This window comes from Callorhinus ursinus, unplaced genomic scaffold (assembly GCF_003265705.2).
Source record: "Callorhinus ursinus isolate GAN/ISIS: 27379988/994484 unplaced genomic scaffold, GSC_fseal_2.0 scaffold1, whole genome shotgun sequence".
Lineage (NCBI taxonomy): Eukaryota > Metazoa > Chordata > Mammalia > Carnivora > Otariidae > Callorhinus > Callorhinus ursinus.
The window spans coordinates 45,430,482-45,449,718 of record NW_027397063.1 but is presented as its reverse complement, the minus strand read 5'-3'; the positions used below and the strand labels follow the sequence as shown (position 1 = coordinate 45,449,718).

General features: G+C 39.1%; 1 protein-coding gene across 13 annotated transcripts in view; it reads right to left on the bottom strand.

The window, feature by feature from the left end:
* Positions 1 to 19,237, bottom strand: part of BBX (BBX high mobility group box domain containing) — a 272,926-nt gene that overhangs the window by 88,621 nt on the left and 165,068 nt on the right. For all 13 annotated transcript variants that reach the window (XM_025873745.2, XM_073892937.1, XM_073892927.1 and 10 more), the window contains 2 exons: positions 13,676 to 13,846; positions 8,152 to 8,391 (listed from right to left, as the gene is read on the bottom strand). In XM_025873745.2, the coding sequence (XP_025729530.1) occupies positions 8,152 to 8,391; positions 13,676 to 13,837 (402 nt within the window). In that variant the 5' untranslated portion in view covers positions 13,838 to 13,846. The remainder of the gene's footprint in view (positions 1 to 8,151; positions 8,392 to 13,675; positions 13,847 to 19,237) is intronic.

The following is a 19,237-nucleotide window of genomic DNA, read 5'->3' as shown; positions in this document are numbered from 1 at the left end:
TACTCTGTATCTGTATCACAATATTAATCTCGCAGATCCTTAAACTTAATATAAACAAGCAGTAACAAGACAACATTTATTAGCTCAATCAGAAATATATTGAGCAAAAGCATTAAGAATGTGGGACAGAGAGAAAACAATAACACACAGCCGTAGTCCTTTAGGAATTTAAAGCTTCCATGGAAACGTCATAAATTCATGTAAAGACACACTTGAACACCAAGCAAAGGTGGAGGCAGAAAGAGCCTTGGGGTATGAGGATGTCTCTCTGTCCTTGGAACTGGACACCTCATCAATCACTTGCTCTGATTCAACTATAAGAAACAACAGAAAGGCTTAATCATTTGTTGTGATGAGGTTATTAGGAAAGGGATACAGAGAAGGCCGAGTAAGGGAGAAATGAAGACAGTATATAGTATGAAGCAAATAGCTGAGTGAAACTGTTAGCATTCTGGTCAACTATGTGGACAAAAATCCATCATTACAGGATTTAAAGGGCCAAAGAGATAGGCCCCATCCATCTGGATCTCCAGGGCAGGGCTCTTCACACAGGGAAGGAGACAGGAGTCTGTTTTCATCCAGGAACATCAATCATGGGCTATTGGTCCAATCTTGTAGATAGCTAACCTCTTGCTAAATTACTGATTTTCAAAAATCTCCCTTTAAAATTAAAATTCACCTGATGGTTTCCATTTTTTTCTTCAAAATTTCCAATTGCTTAGATAACCTAAGCTCATCTACTGTACAGACACAGTTTGTTCTTTATACAAGGTTTTCCCTGATCCCAACCACCACAACACTCTATTAGCAATAATAGGAAACCACTGTTATTCAGTAATGGTTTAAATACACACCCTCTGTCACGGTATTTTGTCTACTTCATATATGACAATGACATTATTATATACCAAAAAACAAGACTCTATTTATCTTAATCTTTTAAAAATTGGGTCTCAACATTAAATATCTTTCTGGTATTTAATCATTTATAAGAATGAAAATTTGACCTTAAAAAGTACCTTAATGTTGATGAAAAGTATACTAACTGTTCTCCAATTACTTGTTTTTAATGGGGGAGTGAGGCATCTAAAATCCAGTAGTATTTCTAGCTATTATTACAGTCTAGATTTTCTCAACATAGTGAGAAGAGAATGGCAACCCTGGTGAGGTCCAGGAGTAGGGAACGCTGGAAATGTCTATACAAATAAAGACTGCTGACTCTGGTGCAAATATGTGAAATACCACCATGATTGAAAAACAAACAAACAAACAAAACACAACCTGCCAGAACCACGGAGGAGAGATTATACAAAAAAGTATCTGGTTTTTAAAAAAACAGATAAAACACATTTTTTATATTGTAATTCTGCAGGGGTGTAAATGACCCTGTGCATAATAACTTTTGAGACAGCTGTACCTCTTCACATGGGCAGAAATCATATCACACAAGGGTGGGAGACGAGAGGGTGATGCTTGACGAGTGTCACTATCTGTCCTTTCTTAGTTCTAGGAGCTTTAACTCTAAAACTGTTCATTTAGATAATAAAACTCGACAGCACTACCTGATCTGAATTACTTTTACTAGATATTTTTAATAGGAAGAAAATTAGACTGTGTTATGTGACAGAACATGAAATTCAGCTTATGGTTTTGACAGAACAAAAATATTTTAAGTTATACATGAACCTTCACGACTCTCATGCTAAAGCCACCCCAATAAAAATTATGTATTTCAAAAAGTGACTTGAATAAGTGACCAGGAGATTGTCTGGTTCCACTACAGGAATGTTATAAAAGAAAAACTAAGTTGGCTGTAGATAAGGTTACTTAAATTGGCTGTAAGGATTATCATGGCAACAATGGTTCATTTTCATATATAAATTTTTTAAGGACAATTTTACTCCCTAATTTAGTAAATCAGGAGAAAAGTCAGTTTTATCAGTTAGCACTAATAAAAAAAAAATCAAAATTTCAGCATTTCTTTTAAAATGTAATTTGTTACCTTGTGAAAAGTAGATAGGGATCTGGGAAAGAAAACTTATATAAATTCATACATTAATTTGATTTGTAAAATGTGTGTATTCTTTTAAAAAAATGTATTCACTAAGGTTTAGTATTTTCCTTAAACATTTCATACTTTCTCCTTACAAAATAATCTACAGTATGAATTTGTAATTTTTCAAACAGAGCAAAAATTAATTTTTATCTACATCCCTTGAATGATCACCAACTCCAAAGTAATCAAGATTTACTACAATAACATCTTACAGGATATTGGAGTATTAGGTCCCTCAATCAATCTAAAAATTAATATGTGAAACCAATACCAAAATGAGTTTTAAGAGACTCTGTTTAAATTCTCCATATATCACTCGCTGTGGGATCTAGTTTTCATCACTGGCTATGGCTTCCTTATAAAGTCCGTATAACTTTACTTGATTTGAACATTTAAATGTTAGTGTTTACTAACTGGACAGGTATTTTACTAACTGGTCAGGTATTTCTGAAAGCAAGTAGTTAGCTCACTCAACTGAACATCTATCTTGTTAGAGGCTATCAATCACAATGGATAGTACCTGCCAAGTTAGGCAAATGATACAACTAATTTTATTGGTTCTGGGGTTTCAGTTTTGCATTTTAGTAGCCCTTCATTGTGTTAACAGGTCCTAATAAAAATAGTAAATAATCACTTGGTAGAGAAGTATCAAATACAAACTTCACTTTGCTTATCAGGAAAATGACAAAAACTACCATCAGCAGAGTGTTTTAAGCTTTACAGAATGCTTGTATGTACATTGCCTTATTTGCATCTTACTCAACCCTATGAGGGCAGGGAAGGCATCTTTGCTGACATTTTACAGAAGTGGGAACTCAGAAAGGCCTCTGAGAAGGGAGAAAGCCAAGTCCGAGAACTCAAGCTCTACTACTACTAACTTGCTTCCTTGGATAAGTCACTTTACCATTCTGGGCCTCAGTGTCTTCATCTTTAGCTGGTGAAAACAAAACAAAACAGAATAACAACAACAAAAGAAACCCTACCTCCTGGGATTATTATGAGGATTAAATGAGTTAAATATTTATAAAAGAACCCTGGGCAGAATAAAGCATTATTTTAAAATTGATTATCATCTCAAAAATAAACACTTAAATATTTTTTTTAATGCAGTAAGAAAGGGGCACCTCGGTGGCTCAGTCAGGTAAGCATCTGACTCTTGATTTCGCCCCAGATCATGATCTCAGGGTTGTGAAATTGAGCCCCAGGTCAGGCTCTGAGGTCAGCAGGAGTCTGCTTGAGGAGTCTCTCTTACATTTCTCCCTCTGGCCCTCCCCCTGCTCATGCTTGCTCTCCCTCTCAAATAAATAAAATCTTTAAAACAAAATAAATGGAGTAAGAAAGTCCTGATATCTGGAACACAGGAACAGAAAAGGTCTCAAAAACAAGACCTCCCATGAAACATGGAGCCCAAGTCTTTGGTTTTACTGTCCACATCCCCTCAAAGTAGTGGGGCCCCTATTAAATCATACTCAGAAAATCCCATATAGAGTAAGTCATGTCATTAGATGTAGCCAAAAGTGGCTAACAGAGGACAGCAATGTCAACTAACAGCTGAGGGTGAACCCAAAAGACCAACTCACGGAAAAGCAAAGAAGAAATTCAAAAGAAGAGTTAAGAATCACTTAATATACATAGAAAAATGTGACCATAACTTAACTGTTCACAAAGGTCTTGCCGAATTACTAAATATAAAATAATTACTGTTTGGAAATAATGGTTTGAAATTTCTAAAAATATTGAAAGGCATTCTGAATTCTTGAAGTAAGGAAGTATATAAACAAAATTTTAAGTAAAGTTTCCAGGATAAATATGTAAAATGAAGTGTCTAAGGGAACAGCCAAGTTTCAATCTACCTGGAAATCACTTCTGTGTAACAGCCATTTCTCAAGGATGCTGGAAAAATGAGGGGCTACTCTAGTTTAGTGGTGTGCAAGATGCCACAGCAAGCTTGTAAGAACACGGACGCTGTTAAGCATCCCATGTGTGACAGTAAACAAAAATTCCCTACAGTTATAATATATGAGATGACAGTCTCTTCTTTGGAGAAGAATCCATTTCTAATAAAGCCAAAGCAAGAAAATAAATAGTTTAGTTTTAACTTTAAGAAATATGAAGAAAGGGGTGCCTGGGTGGCTCAGTTGGTTAAGCATCTGCCTTCGATCAGGTCATGATCGGGATCAAGCCCCGCATCGGGCTCCCTGCTCAGCGGGAAGCCTGCTCTCCCTCTCCCACTCCCCCTGCTTGTGTTCCTGCCCTCGCTGTCTCTCTCTTTGTCAAAAAAATAAATAAAATCTTTAAAAAAACCCTAAAATTAAAAAAAAAGGAATATGAAGGAAGAATTAATCACTAAAACTCCATGGAGTTTTGTGGTGGTGAGAATCTTTCCTAGGGTACTAATGGCAATAGATACAAAAGGCTATTTTATAGTTTACCTTCAGGTTGCATTTTAGTGCATTTAATTCCATAGCTGTTTTATTGCCATACAACTGAATCTTCGAACTTATCAGCCTGGTCTCATGATTTTTATCTTTACATCATCATTTCCTACTAGTGTCCTCCACATATCCTAGGCTTGGGGTAAAACAAATGTTCTTGTTCTGAAATTGTTCTTACTATCCCACATCTGCTCTTATCCCTGTCTTTCTGTCTGAATCCTATACCAAAGCCCAGGACAGATTCTATCAACTCCATAAAGCCTCTTCTGAAATAGCCTCACCGATACCCACCCCAGCACAAGCAGACTTCCCATTAGACCCCTGTGATTTTATTGTTACCATTTCTACCATAATTACTCAAACCTCTTATCTTGCAGGCATCTAAGTCGGCATCACATAGTAAAAGAATGCTAGGGTCAAACAGGCAACAATATCCCAGCTCCACAATGTGTGCCTGGTCAAGATACCAACTCCAAAGAGCCTTATTAGATCTTTGCTCTGAAGAATGGGGACAATCATTACTGAATTTATGTGTTTGTGCTTCTGTAAAACATCAAGCTTGGAATGAACCAATCAATCAATAAATGCATGCATTATGCCTTATGCCTCTCATCCTACAAAAAAGAAGGTATTATAAAGTCATTCAAAATTGTTTTTGACTTTCCAGATCCTCTCCTCTTCTTGGCACCTACTCTACTCTTCCTGAAGGTCTAGATAAGTGATCTTCTAAACTGGCTAAAATTAATTAATTCCAATCATTAGTTTAAATGACAAGTGGAGGGTTCCAGCAATATCCTAGGCAAAAATGCAGATTTGTATTCCTGTATTTGTAAGAGCGCAGACCTACAATGTTAAAGGGAAAAGTAAGGTTACTCCTGCATCTCCCACCCAGCAGCTCTACAGTCAGAAGTCAGAGCCTGGGAACATTCACAACCCTGCACCATCACACGCATTGCTGAATTTAAGAATATGACCCATGTTATATCCTTAAGATGGTATTTTTTACATTACTTATAACCAGTTATTGCTCTAATGAGATTCATCAGACAGCATGAAACCCTCATTCAACCCTTTCAACAATGCAAATGAGTACTGGGCAATAATTCAAGAAACTGAAAACAAATCCCAGAATGGCTGTTTGCTCTCACCAGATGCACTAAAAGATAATCAGGAGCAAGAAAAGCATCAGAGAAAGTTTTAACAGGTTAAAAAAATAAACCCTCCCAAGTTGTATCACACAGTACTCACTTCTTTTAAAAAAATATCTCTTTTTAAGTATTCACATTCACACAAAAACTTTCCTGAAAGAATATGTATTGTTCCTATAGAGAACACAACTAAAATCTGGTGTTTGAAATCAAAATGTTACAAAAGTTTTTTTTTGTTTTTGGTTTTTTTTTTTTTTTGGTATAATGACTGCCTGGGTGAGAGGACCCTGAGGAGCTGAGACCTTATTCATCATTAGCAACCACCACAGACTTGGTATGCTCAAGTCCCTCAGTAAGCTTTTTGTTGCTAAAACTGACGTTGCAATGAAGACTGCACTATTAACCCAAAAAGCATTAGCACAATGGCTTGCACTTTAATGTAATTTTGAAACCATGCAGTAAATACATTGAAACAAGTCAGTATCACTTATGACTAGAAACCAATTATATAATGATTTTGAATGTGGCTGAACCTTCCACACTTGACTAGAAAATGAGATAGCATTTTCTAAGAGCAACTGTAAACAAGGCAGGTTGCAAGGTGGACAATCCGATCCACCTCTGAGTGTAGCAGATTGCGGGAGGCCACCTTAACAGATTTCATTACGGGCGCCACAATGGCAAATACTGTGAGCCTAATTAAGTAATTAGTAAGAGATTTCCTGTATGAAAATAATACTTCCTCCTCTTAAAAGTGGCCACCTATCGGGTTTGTAAATTAGCAGTATTTAAGAAAAGGCAAACAATGTACTTGGGACAGGCTGCATGTTATCAAAAAATAGCAATCCAAAATCAAACTCAAGTGTTTAACTGTAGGAAGTTAATGTGGTTCCCTATGAGGTTTCACATAATTATTTTATCATATAAGTGTAGGACTATAAAAAAAATAAAAGGTTATTTAATGGGAAAATGCTGTTAATTACTATTATATTAGTTGAAATTTATTGAAACATTTAAAATCATGTAGGTTACTGGAATTGATTTTAAATTTTCCTGATACCCAGGGCACCTGAGTTGCTCAGTCCCCTAAGCGTCTGCCTTTAGCTCTGGTCGTGATCTTGGGGTCCTGGAATGGAGCCCCAGGTGGGGCTCCCTGCTAAGTGGGGAGTCTGCTCCTCTCTCTCCCTGTTCCCTTCCCCCATGCTTGTGCTCTCTCTGGCTCTCTCTCTCTCTCTCTCAAATAAATAGAATCTTTAAAAAAATAAAAAAATTCCAGATACCCTTACATAGGCAAAATCCTGTCTTTAATAATAGCCAACCCACAAAGTCTTATGTGATCATTAATTACATAACAACTACGCTAACTATATACTATGGATTCAAATATCCTTTAACACTGCATAAGAAATTTTTATGTTACATGTTAGCTTGTTAAACAACTCAATAAAACCACAGCAATTAAAAGAATTATTTTTCCACATACTGAGATGTCTAATAAAATGTGTCACTTGAAACTCTATATTTTTGTCCCCTGCTGGTTCTTCTTTTCGTAGAACTTAACCATATGTTTGGGTGGAAGGGGTTTTCATGAATCAAGATTCTTTGCAAGTTACGATGAGGAAGGAGTTACGATGCTGAAAGGAGTTACGATGCTGAAGGAATAATGTGAGAATTACTCCTTTCAAGTTTAACCACTACGATATTGCTTCGCTTTTCCTTCACTTGCTAATAAATCCGTTACACAATACATTTTAAAAGCATGTCAGAACTGATCCAAGTCCCTGCCTCTCTGAATAGCCTTCCTCCAGGAAGTGCTTCTGCCTATGTGGTGTTTACATGCGTGCACATAACCTAACACGTCATGTTTCACTGCTATTCATTCCTTCGCTAGTTTTAAATATTCATGAGGCACTACCCACGCAACAGAAATAAATCAAAGCAGATCTCTTAATAACTGTATTTATTACAAAATCAAAAAATGTTAGAACGGAAAGGGATATGTTTTTGCCCAATTTCCTCATTCTAGTAACAAAAAAAAAAAAAGGCTGAAACCCAGTGATTGATTTAGATACTGTCACAAGGTTATTCAGCATTAGAACTAGATGAAGACTCTTTCCCACGACACAACTAGAGTAACCGAAGATTGTCGTCTTTATCATGGGCATTCTCTAATAGGAGAAGCTTGGTTCCTAGAAAAATTTTTTTAAAAAACCCCATTCATAATAAATAAATTACCCATTTATAAAAATCAACCCCCTATGTCAATCTGTGGAGTATACACAATGAAAAAACTTGGCAATTGACTGCTCTTGGCACCTCCACCAACATTTGGAAGGTGGACTTGAATTCAGGAATAGGAACGAAGCTCTTCTGTTTTCGCCTAACACTTGATTCAGAATTCACCTTTGTGCTGCTAGACCTTCAGCAGGGACTCCATATGTGAAGACTGGGGCGGGGGAGGTATGGGATTGATTGCTCACAGCCAACATAAAACCTTGTCATTGTAACCTACCTCCTTGGCCATGTCTGTATATTTCTGCTTTTCCTTTGGATCTAGAACAGCCCACCAATCAGCCAGTATCTTGGTAGCACCTCGGTTATCAAGCCTGGGGTGTTCCTGACGTACAAGGGAGCGATGACGTTTGCAAAATAGGAGAAATGCATTCATTGGTCTCCGGGCTCGCTGTTCTGGTGATTCATCATCAGTCTCACCAACATCTTGCTCTAGGCCATCGGCCCCAAGAAGTTGAACCTATTACCAACCAAAACAAAAGCCAGATCTTTAACACCTCCTAGACAATTTTGCTGTAACAGTTAGTTTTGGTTTTCAAATTGTATTTTTTCTTAGCTCCATTGAAATAACTTACAAATTAGAAAAAAATAATCATCAACCACTATTAGTGGTTGGTAACCAACTTACAATGTATTCTGCTTAGTTTCTATAGCAACCTGTGCATGTCTCTATTGCAGCATATATTATTACCGTGTTATGATGGCTTACATTTTTTCCCCTCACTAAATAGTGAGCTCTTTGAGGACGAAAGCTCTTTTACCTTTACAACCACAGCATCTAGCTTAATGTCTGGTATATATACTTAACTAACTGCTCAATAAATAAATAAACCCATTCTGTGATATATGGGTCTCAAGATTAACAACAACATTCACAAAAAAATACATGAATATTAGTTGTTTCTCGTCGTTGGAAAGTGCTTTTTCATAGTTAATAATATGAAAATGTTTAACATGAAAGTAGGTAATAAAAATTTAATACAGACTATTCAATGCTTTAGGCACATCACAAGTGGAGCCTCCTACTGTAAAAATCAAAAGAGACATTTAACATTATTTGAAGGAGGAACTACATAGTAAATTTTCAAGCTTGTAAATATCAACCTTTCCTGTTTCGTGAAGTGCTGTGATAACAGGAATAAATTCACCCACGCTTAAACCTTCAAAATCAATTCTGAATCCTCCTGTTTCCAAAGCATTTCATTCAATTCGAGGTCTTCAGGAACTTCTACAAAGCTCTAATCCTGCCCATTCCATCTGTGTAATTGTCATATCCACTGCCCAGAAGCCTTCTGCTTCTGATCTCTTACATTACTACCTGCACATGGCTGAGGATACCTCTGATCACAGAATCTCAGGATATTAGGATTGTTAAATATCTTCTAAGGCTAAAATATGATCCTATGCTATTTCTTGGAAACAGTGCAACCATGAACGGAAGTCCATAAGGCTTATTAAAACTATCTCTTTAATTTCTTGTTTCATAGTTAAAATCAAGAAGGATGGAGGTAGTTGTTAGTCTGCATTATATAGCAGAGCCTTAGTTCTTCAACTTGAGTGGGTAGTGGAATCCCTGGAGGTCTTGTTAAAACAGAGATTGTTGGGTCCCACTGCCAGAGTTTCCAATCCCGCAGGTCTGGAGTGGGCCTTGAGAATTAATTTCTAACAAGTTCCCAGGTGATGCAGATACTGCTGATCTGAAGATCACACTCTGAGAACCACTACTGTAACGCAACCATGTTCTTTTACATCATGCTGATTGGGCAACTGCTATAGATACTCGAAGACAAATCACTAACTCGATCAAATTTGGTATTTTTAAAAAGTCTCTTCAGTTAAGTATTGCAGATGCATTTAATTAATCATCGATTATCTTCAAACAAAACGGTACAGTGGAACAATCTTAAAGTCATAGCTATATGATTTGGAAATACATTAGGGATTATTATTGGGAGTGAAGGCTATAGATTTAGCTTCCTCATTCTGTATACAATTATTAACAATGATTTGCATTTTCAGGGAATAGTTATTTAGCATTCTGAATCTAAGAAGCTATAGAAAAATCAAGGCATAAAAAGTATATTCTGTAGGTTGAGGAAGTAATTATAGTTTCCCTTCAGAAAAGAGTAACTTTTGATTCCGTTACTAAATTATAAAACTCAAGCCAAGAGCTGGAAAAAAAGATAAATAAGAAAAGATCCTGGACTGAGAAGCTTACTGTTTGGGGAGGGAAGAAAGATATAAAAGTGAATGAATTAAAAAGCAGTATGATGACGATTACAAGGAACCAGTGTGATAATGAAGCACCAGTGGATGGATGAGAGCACACTGAAGTCTCCCTAGAAAATGTGTTGTCTGAGCTAAATTCTGAAAGATGAATCAGAATGCGTCAGGCAGTCAATGGGGAGATACAGAAAACTAAAAAGGATTAAGGCTCTATGACTACTAACTGATATACAGTTCAGTAGCACTGGTGTATCTAACATTAGAACAGGGACCCAGGACATGAGGTTGTAGAAGTAGGTATGGACGTACTTTATGAAGAACGTGCTTTGTCTTATTAAAAAAATGCATGCATTTAATGCTATGAGTAGTTTCAGACTGTAAAAAAAAAAAAAAAAAAAAATCTTGGTGGAACAATATAGGTTATCATATTTTACCATAGATTTATTTTGCCAAATATGGGCATCAAAAAAATGTTTTCAGGGTGTCTGGGAGGCTCAGTCAGTTAAGCATCTGACTTTGGCTCAGGTCATGATCCTGGGGTCCTGGGATCCAGCCAAGCTCCCTGCTCAGTGAGGAATCAGCTTCTCCCTCTCTGCCCCTCACTCTGCTCGTGGTTGTTCTCTCAAATAAATAAAATCTTAAAAAAAAAAAAGTTTTCAATTACTATTTAATGTGAATATTATTTCACTAAATGAATTAACCAAAAAGTAAATAAACAAATGAATAAATAAAATTATATAAAAGTGAAAAACTATCCAGACTTAAACTTTTCTTTCACCAGGGGCCAAGTAATACCTTGTAACAAATCAACACTAGTACCAGACCAGGGCATGGAGACCACAGCTGGATGCAGTGGAGAGCCATGAGCGGTTTTAAGCATAGGAAAGACATTGCTAGATCTGTATTTTAAGATAACTCCTGTCAGCAATATAGAGCATGAATTATAATAGCAAAACTAGAAGCAATCCAAACTCAAGGAATCATTTAAATAAAGGACTGTTCCAGCTATCCAGGTAAGAAAGGAGATAGGGCTGAATCAAGGCCATAATGAGGAGAATAGAGAAGTGAGAACAGAGACAATATTTATTTACGAGGTAGAACCTAAAGAGTTGGTATGCAACTGGATTTAACAGTTAAAAAAGGAAGAGTGCTGGGACGCCTGGGTGGTGCAGTCAGTTGAGCGTCGGACTCTTGGTTTCAGCTCAGGTCGTGATCTCAGGGTCATGGGATCGAGCCCCGAGTTAGGTTCCCTGCTCAGGGTGGAGTCTGAGTAGGACTCTCTCTCCCTCCCTCTCTCAGCCCCTTCCCTCTACTCTAAAATAAATAAATAAATCTATATAAAAAAAAAAAAGTAAGAGTGTCTCTAGCTTCGGTGGCAAGACTCCTTCACACACAACAGAGAATGCTTTTTCTCAAAGGAGAGAAATTACATCAGGTAGAGAGCAGAAAGATTAGTATCAGGTCGGCTAAATTTGAGGTGGTTCTCATCAGAGAAGTCTTGGTTGCGATAACGACCTGAGGTATGAACACAAAGGAGGCAAGACTAGGAAAGTGGATGAGATCACCAAGTGTGGACTGAGAAAGAAGGGAATCCAATCCCCTCATTCTTGCACTCTGTTAACTGTTTACTGGGCCGCTGATAGGGACCAGGCACTGTTCTAGGTGGTGCAGGTCGAGCCATGAGCCTATGAATTCCCTGCCCTCATGAAGCAGGAAAGCGGCATGGCCAGCCTTTCGTTTTGAAAGGATCCTTCTGGCTGCTCTGCTGAGAACAGACTGTGGAAGGGCAAGAGCAGAGCACACTGATCTGCACCAGAAATGGTGGTGGCCTGGATCAAGCAGCCAGTGGTGACCTTGCTGAGGAGGAGTCAAGCTGAGATCCCATGCAGTAGGCACAGCCGAGAATCTGCTGATGGATGGACGTGAGACTTGAGCAAAAGAAAACAGACATGGCTTCTGGTCTGACCAACCCGAAAGCCAGGGGTCCCCACTTCCTGAGGTGAGGAAGATGCAGGACGATGGGCTTCAAAGCTTCATTCTGAACACATTCAAACTGAGGTACTGATCTGAGATCTAAGTGGATACGTAAAGTAAATAGTCCAAATCGCGCACGCAGCATTTAAGAAAAAGGTCCAGGATGGCAAGAGAAATTAAGAAGCCCAGGGAACACCAATACTTGAGGGCAGAACAATGGAGGGGCATCAACTGAAAGAAGGTAGGATGGTGCGGCTGGGAGAGAAACAGAAATCCTGGGACAGACAGAGGTGTGCTGCAGGAGGAGTGAAGCAGGGGACCGCCCCAAGGACCATGGGACCAAGCAGCACCACTGGGTCAGAATCATCAAATCGGGATAAACCTGGCAGTTTCCTCAAACAGAAATAATTACACTGGTTTCTCTGGAAAAGGAAAGGAGGAGGAAAAGACGGGCAAGGAGTGAAGTAAGCATGCAGGTGAGTAGAGGAAGCTGAAGGAGTCACTTCTGGCGGCTTCTGTTTTCTCTGTAAAAGAGGAGAAAAAGCTCAGTGAGAGAGACTGTAAAGGGTATCCAGGTAAGATGTCTGAGAAACAGGAAAAACAGAAAACATGGTTTCCTGGAAGCTGACCCAAGCCTAGAACAAAAGACTGAATGGATGTCAAAGGCCTGAAGAATACTAAAGACATGTTTATAAAAGTTGCAGTGACACAAAATATGTACTCACTGATTCTTCTAATGACCACAGATCTATTCAAGACCTGCTCTGTGCCAGGCACCATTCTGGATTCCAACAAGAGGAGGACCCGAGGGGCGAGACTCTGCTCTTCCTGAGCTTATATTCTAGTCCGGCAAGACAGACATACACAAGGTAAATGGTAAATGTCAGGAAGGAACTCCCTGGGCACGGAATGCGTTGGGGGGGAGGGACACCTGCCACGAGGAGGTCCCATCTCTTGGGGAGGTAGTCCTCGACCTGAGAGCCGAATGGGGAGGAAAAGAGGAACCAGCTATGCCAGGGCTGAGAGGAACGTGTGACTTTCTAAGTAAGAGCTGGCTGCTCAAGCATGAGGCTAGAGAAGGGGACGCGGAGGGCTGAATGACCAAGGAGGCTTGGTGGGGGTGAAAACTGCCAGATGCCGTGCAGGTGGCAGAGACAAGGGCCTGAGTAGCTCTGAGGCTGTCTACGGAGGCAGGGCTAGACTGAAGTGGAGACAGAAGCCAGAGCCGCAAACGGGGTGAATGCCAGGTGAGCACAACAAATTTCATGAATACCCCCATCTCCACTGCATTGGAGTATTACCGTATTACCTGAAAATCATTAGTTAATTGACAGAAAGACTACCGAAGAAGGATCCGATTCTCTCAACTACTAGAAGTACAGATACTTCAGGAGTCATCAATCTCTGGAATAAAAAGGTAAACTAAATAGTTGAATAGGATTCAAGTTACACAGACTTTTAGACATGCATCCTTCTCACCATCCATGTTCACGGTCATTTCTGGAATGAATACTCAAAACTTCTCTATTAAACAGAGGAATTACCTTATCAATATCCTCTTCTTCGTCTTCCTCTTCCTCCTCTTCTGAAAAGTCCAGCAGTTTCTTTGCTAGCAGTGGGTGCCACTGAAGACACTTTCGTTTTGGTCGTTTTCCAGCCCTTTCTCCTTCTACTGAATGATCCTTATTTCTATTACTGCCTTTCATTACTGTGACCTGCGGTAAGGGAAAAAAAAACGGAGAGAAACAGAGAAATCAAAGTAAATCTGATTAAAATTTGTTTATTTAGCTTCCTTAGCTTTAATTGGATTATAGTTCTAATGACTAAAGTATCTACCAGCTCAGGCATTTACTGGATTCAGTACGAATTCTAAGTACATAATCAAACATTCATTTTACTTGGCTAAATGGAGCTAATAAAATTTGCCTTTTATGAAATCTACTTCCTTCCACTCCATAACTTCAGAACTCAAAACCCAAATAGACCAGCAGGAGGATTACAAGTTACAGTCACCTGTTCGCATTTACTCAGGGTAGGGTTTCTTAAAGTGGTGCATCAGAAGAATTTGAAAAGACGGCGCCCAGAGACAAGGTGCTCCCGGAGGTGGCCCTCCATACATTCTCTGATGGCTCCTCTTTTATTACAACAATTTAACGTGAATGTTGCATTCTACACTATGATAAATCTGAGCTTGGAGCATTATTAAGTAAAATGAATACTTTGTAAGAATCAAATGTTTTAGATTTAAAATAAACCATTTCACAAGATGACACACCACTTTTAAAAACTAGCGGTGTGCAGTCTCCAAGGACCCAGTGCATGAAGTCACTGTAGGTCACTTAGCGAGATAAGTGCCCTCTGTACCCATCTGTGACATAAGTCACAAATACTTTTGCACCTCTCCATTAAATGGGCACCAAAATCCAGTAACAAAGTTTTTCTCCTGAGGCTTTTGGCTGTTTCTCTTCCCCTGAAAGGTGGCTAGCTGAAATAGCTAAGAGGTAGCCAGCCTATGGATGTGATAAAATCTTTCAGAAGCCCGTAATTCTAAGTTACTTTTCGATGACTTAAAAAAAAGAAAGCTTTTTCTCAATGATAAAAACAATACACATTTCTATTTTATAAAGGTGAAAATAGCACAAAATGAGGTTTGTATTCTCCATCACACCAGCCCGAGAGCCCAGAGGTAAACTATACATGTCAGTTTCTCATATGCATTCTCTCAGCTTTTTCCTAGTTTTAATAGTTCTCAATCATTCATTTTAAGTAACAATATACAAATCATTGTATATACATACTCATGCAAACATTCAAATGATGTTATCGATTTAAATGGCTCACGCTGACAGTTATAAACACAAACAAACACAGTTGCTGAAATCACAGAACAGTAGCCTTTTGAGTCATTGTAAATGTGCACTGGTCCAAATGCTTGCAAAGTGGTATCAATAAATTTGTTATGCCATGTTGCTAAAACCAGGATTTCATAAAGTTTCTAGATGCATCTAGTTCGGAAGCCTTTAAAACAATACGGCACAGGCAAATTTATCCTCTGTCCTTCACTGTTTATGGATTTTGGGTCATGCTTAGGTCCTCCTCATTTCAAAATTTTAAAAAAATCACTAACAACTCCTTCTAGAACTTGCATGACTTCACTACAAGAAGGAATTTTAATATGTGATCAATCTATAATTCAGGAGATAAGGATTCTGATAAAGATGATAAGGGTCTACTTTATCCTTTTTTTCCCAAATAACTAGCCAAATTCTGCCAACGCTCTTTATTAAATAATCCAGCTTTCTCCCACTCCTTTGAAATGCCACTTTTATCCTACACTAAATTACTATATGTGTATAAATCTATTTCTGAATTCTCTTCTGTTAATAATCATGCCCCTCTAAACCTGTCTGCCTATTATTTGACCAATTTTAAAATATCCTTAGGGACTATATCATTCTGTGCCTTTTTTTATATACAAATATACCAGTAAACATAGCCATTTAGAAATTTTAATTTGCATAGCTCATGCTCATTTAAGTTAATACATCTTGACTGTTCCCATTTTGTAATAACCATAGAATATTCCAAAATAAAAGTATATTGCAATATACTCAATCATTTCATTGATAAATATTCAGATTATTTGTGCTTCAGTAAAATCTTCATTTTAATAAAAAAATGTAAATCTTCATTTTGATAAAAATCCTCATCAATTTATTAAATGCTATGACTAATCAAAGGAAGGAGGGAGAGCAAATAAAAACATGTTCCCATGGTCTTTTTAGCAAGAAACTTCTGCTGAATATCTGAAATAATTATATGATTCGTGTGGCTGCCTCAAAAGCATAAAAAGTTACTGAAAACTCTATATGGAATTAGTTATCTCGTATGCTCTTAATAAAGGAACAAAGATTTCTTGTGAACTGATAGAATGAGTTAACAATTCTCATTCTATCTACAAATAAAACTCGGCACAGGCAACCCAATTTCCAAAAATACCAATGCTATACAGAGAGAAGAGGAAACGGTTATGTTCGTGGCTTATTAATCACTTCAGGATGAGCTGCATGAGTGGCAATTAAACCCATATGGGGGTCCCAATATTTTATGAGATAAAACATTTTTTATGGCCTTTTCTTTTCCACTTAAAAAAAGTCCCTTTGACATTTCTTATTAAGGCTGATTTAGTGCTTATGAACTCCTTTAATTTTTGGCTGGGGAACTTTATCTTTCCTTCAGTTCTTGCCAGGTAGGTTATTCTTGGTTCTAGGTTTTTTCCTTTCAACCCTTTGAATCTATCATGCCACTCCCTTTCTGGCCTGCAAACTATTCTGCTAAAAAATCAGCTGAGGGTCTTATAGGGTACCCTCCTATGTAACTAATTGCTTTTCTTTTGCTGCTTTTAAGATACTCTTTTACTTTTAATTCTTGACATTTTAATTATGATGTGTCTTGGTGTGGACCTCTTTGAATGCATCTGGTCTGGGGCTCTCTGTGATTCCTAGACCTAGGTATCTGTTTCCTTCTCCAGGTTGGTGAAGTTTTCAGCTATTATTTCTTCAAATAAGTTTTCTCTTTCTTTCTCTCTTCTCCTCTGGGACCCCTATAAGGGGAATGTTAGTATGCCTGATACTGTCCCAAAGGTCCCTTAAACCATCCTTATTTTTTTAAATTCTTTTTTCTTTTTGCTGTTCAGCTGAGGTGATTTCCACTAACCTGTCTTTCAGATCACTGATCCATTGTTCTGCATCATCTAATCTGCTATTGACTCCCTCCAGTGTATTTTTTATTTTTTTTTTAAAGATTTTTGTCTATTTATTTGAGAGAGAGAGAATGAGATGGAGAGAGCATGAGAGGGAGGAGGGTCAGAGGGAGAAGCAGACTCCCCACTGAGCAGGGATCCCAACGCAGGACTCGATCCCGGGACTCCAGGATCACGACCTGAGCCGAAGGCAGTCGCTTAACCAACTGAGCCACCCAGGTGCCCCTCCAGTGTATTTTTTAATTCAGTTATCGTATTCAGCTCTGACTGGTTCTTTTTTATATTTTCTTTCTCTTTGTTGAAGTTCTCACTGGGCTCACTCATTCTTCTCCCAAATTTGGTGAACATCTTTATGACGATTATTTTGAACTATTATTTACCAGGCACACTGCTTATCTCTGTTTCATTTAGTTCTCTTTCTGAGGTTTTGTCTTTCATTTGGAGCATATACATTTGCCTGACTTTCTGTGTTTGTTTGTATGTACTGGTAGGTCAGTTAAGTCTCTTGGTCTTAAAGGAGTGGCCTCATATAGAAAGTTTCCTGTGGGGCCCAGAAGCGCAATACCCCCTGGTCACCAGGACCAAGTGTTCCAGGGGTGTCCCGAGTGGGCTGTGTATACCCTCCTGTAGTGGCTAGGTTGTGACAGCTGCACGTGCACTGGCAGAAGGGGCTGGCCCCCAGCCTGGCTGGCTGCAATGTCCTGACATGACTACTGTGGTAGCACTAGTGGGTGGGCCTGGACCCCAGTATAGCTGACTGAGAAGCCTGGCCACAGCTGTGTCGGTAGGCAGGGCCAGCCCCTTGTGTGGCTGGCTGTGAGGCCTGGCCATGACTGCTGTGGTCATGCCGGTGGGTGGGACTGCCTGTCTCCCTTCATGGGGGGTTTGATCCATGCCGAGGCTGTATGCTGGGTGCAGCAAGGCAGGGAATAGGACACAGTCAAAGGTCTCTGCCAAGGCCTTTTGCTGAGTGCAATGAGGTAGATCCACTGGAGGGGTGGGCGGTGCTAATCCTGGACAAGGTTTCTTGCTGGGACAGGAGCTGCCTGGGGGTGAGGGGAGAATGGGAGCCACTTTGCAGGGTTGCCAGTCCCAGCCAAGGCTTCTCAGCAGGGTAGGAGCTGTTTTGGAGGGATGCCTGCTGGGGTGAGTCTGCAGAGGAATGCAGGGGGTTAGGGGGTGAATAGTGCTAGCAAGGTAAGATGGAGAATATCTTGGTTCCCACAAGCGACAGAGCAGCTAGGTAGAAGGAAAGAAAAATGGCACCCTCCAGTGCCATTTCCTGGAGAAATTTCCTCTGGATCCCCGCCACTCTGGCACACAACCCTAAAAGTAGTCAACAAATATCCTTCTGGGATGGCCCTGATACTTTCCAAACCGCTGCCTCTCTGCTGGGTCTTGGAGCAAGTGATTTTGTGAATGAGCTCTTTAACAGCAGAGTCCCAGTTTTCTATAGCCCTCTCCTCACCTATTGTTAAGCCCCACTGACTTTCAAAGCCAGATGTTATGAAGGCTCGTCTTCCTGGGGCAGGTGCCCAGGGTGGGCGGCTGCCCAGGGTGAGGCTGGATCTCCTTGCCCCTCAGGGAGAACCTCTGTGTTGGTGGTATCCCTACTGTGTCCCTGCCCCGCCTCTCCTTCTCAGTTTGGACATTTCCTTTTTATCTGTAGTTGTGGAAGAGCTGCTAGTCTTCAGGTAAAGTCTTCAGAGAGAGATGTTCCATATACAGTTGTACTTTGGGTGTGTCATGGGTGGAGGTCAGCTCAGAAGCATTCTACTCCATCCATGTGATCCTATCTGTTTAGATAACGCGTTTTTTAAATAGCAAAAGAAATCAATGGGAAACTATAAGCAGCTATATCAACTGGAGAGGTCAAAGTGATTGCCAGTGCCTGGAGAAAAATGTATCTTTTAGTCTCAAGGATTTTGATCATGCTATTTAAGTATGTGTGAATGTGTTTAAGTATCTGTGCCTTTGTACATGTGTGTGTTTAAAATTTTAATATTCAAAGAGAAAACAGAATATCAAGAATAAAATTAATGAATGGTAATGTATGTGGCTTTGGGGTTCAGAATAATCACATTTACATGTGATTTCTTTCCAATGTAGCTGACATGCCATTACAGATACTCTATGTCTTTGCTGATAATCCCCAAATTAATCTCTCCTTCCCCAAGAAATCCACTAGACTTTGTATTGCTAACGACACCACATTTTCCCTTGAATTACAATTATTTGGGTACATCCTATCTCCCTTACTAAGCCTTTTCTTTTTAATCCAAGACTATTTACCTTTATATGCTCAGAAGCATCCTGGTTCACCAGAAGAACATCAAGATCAGTT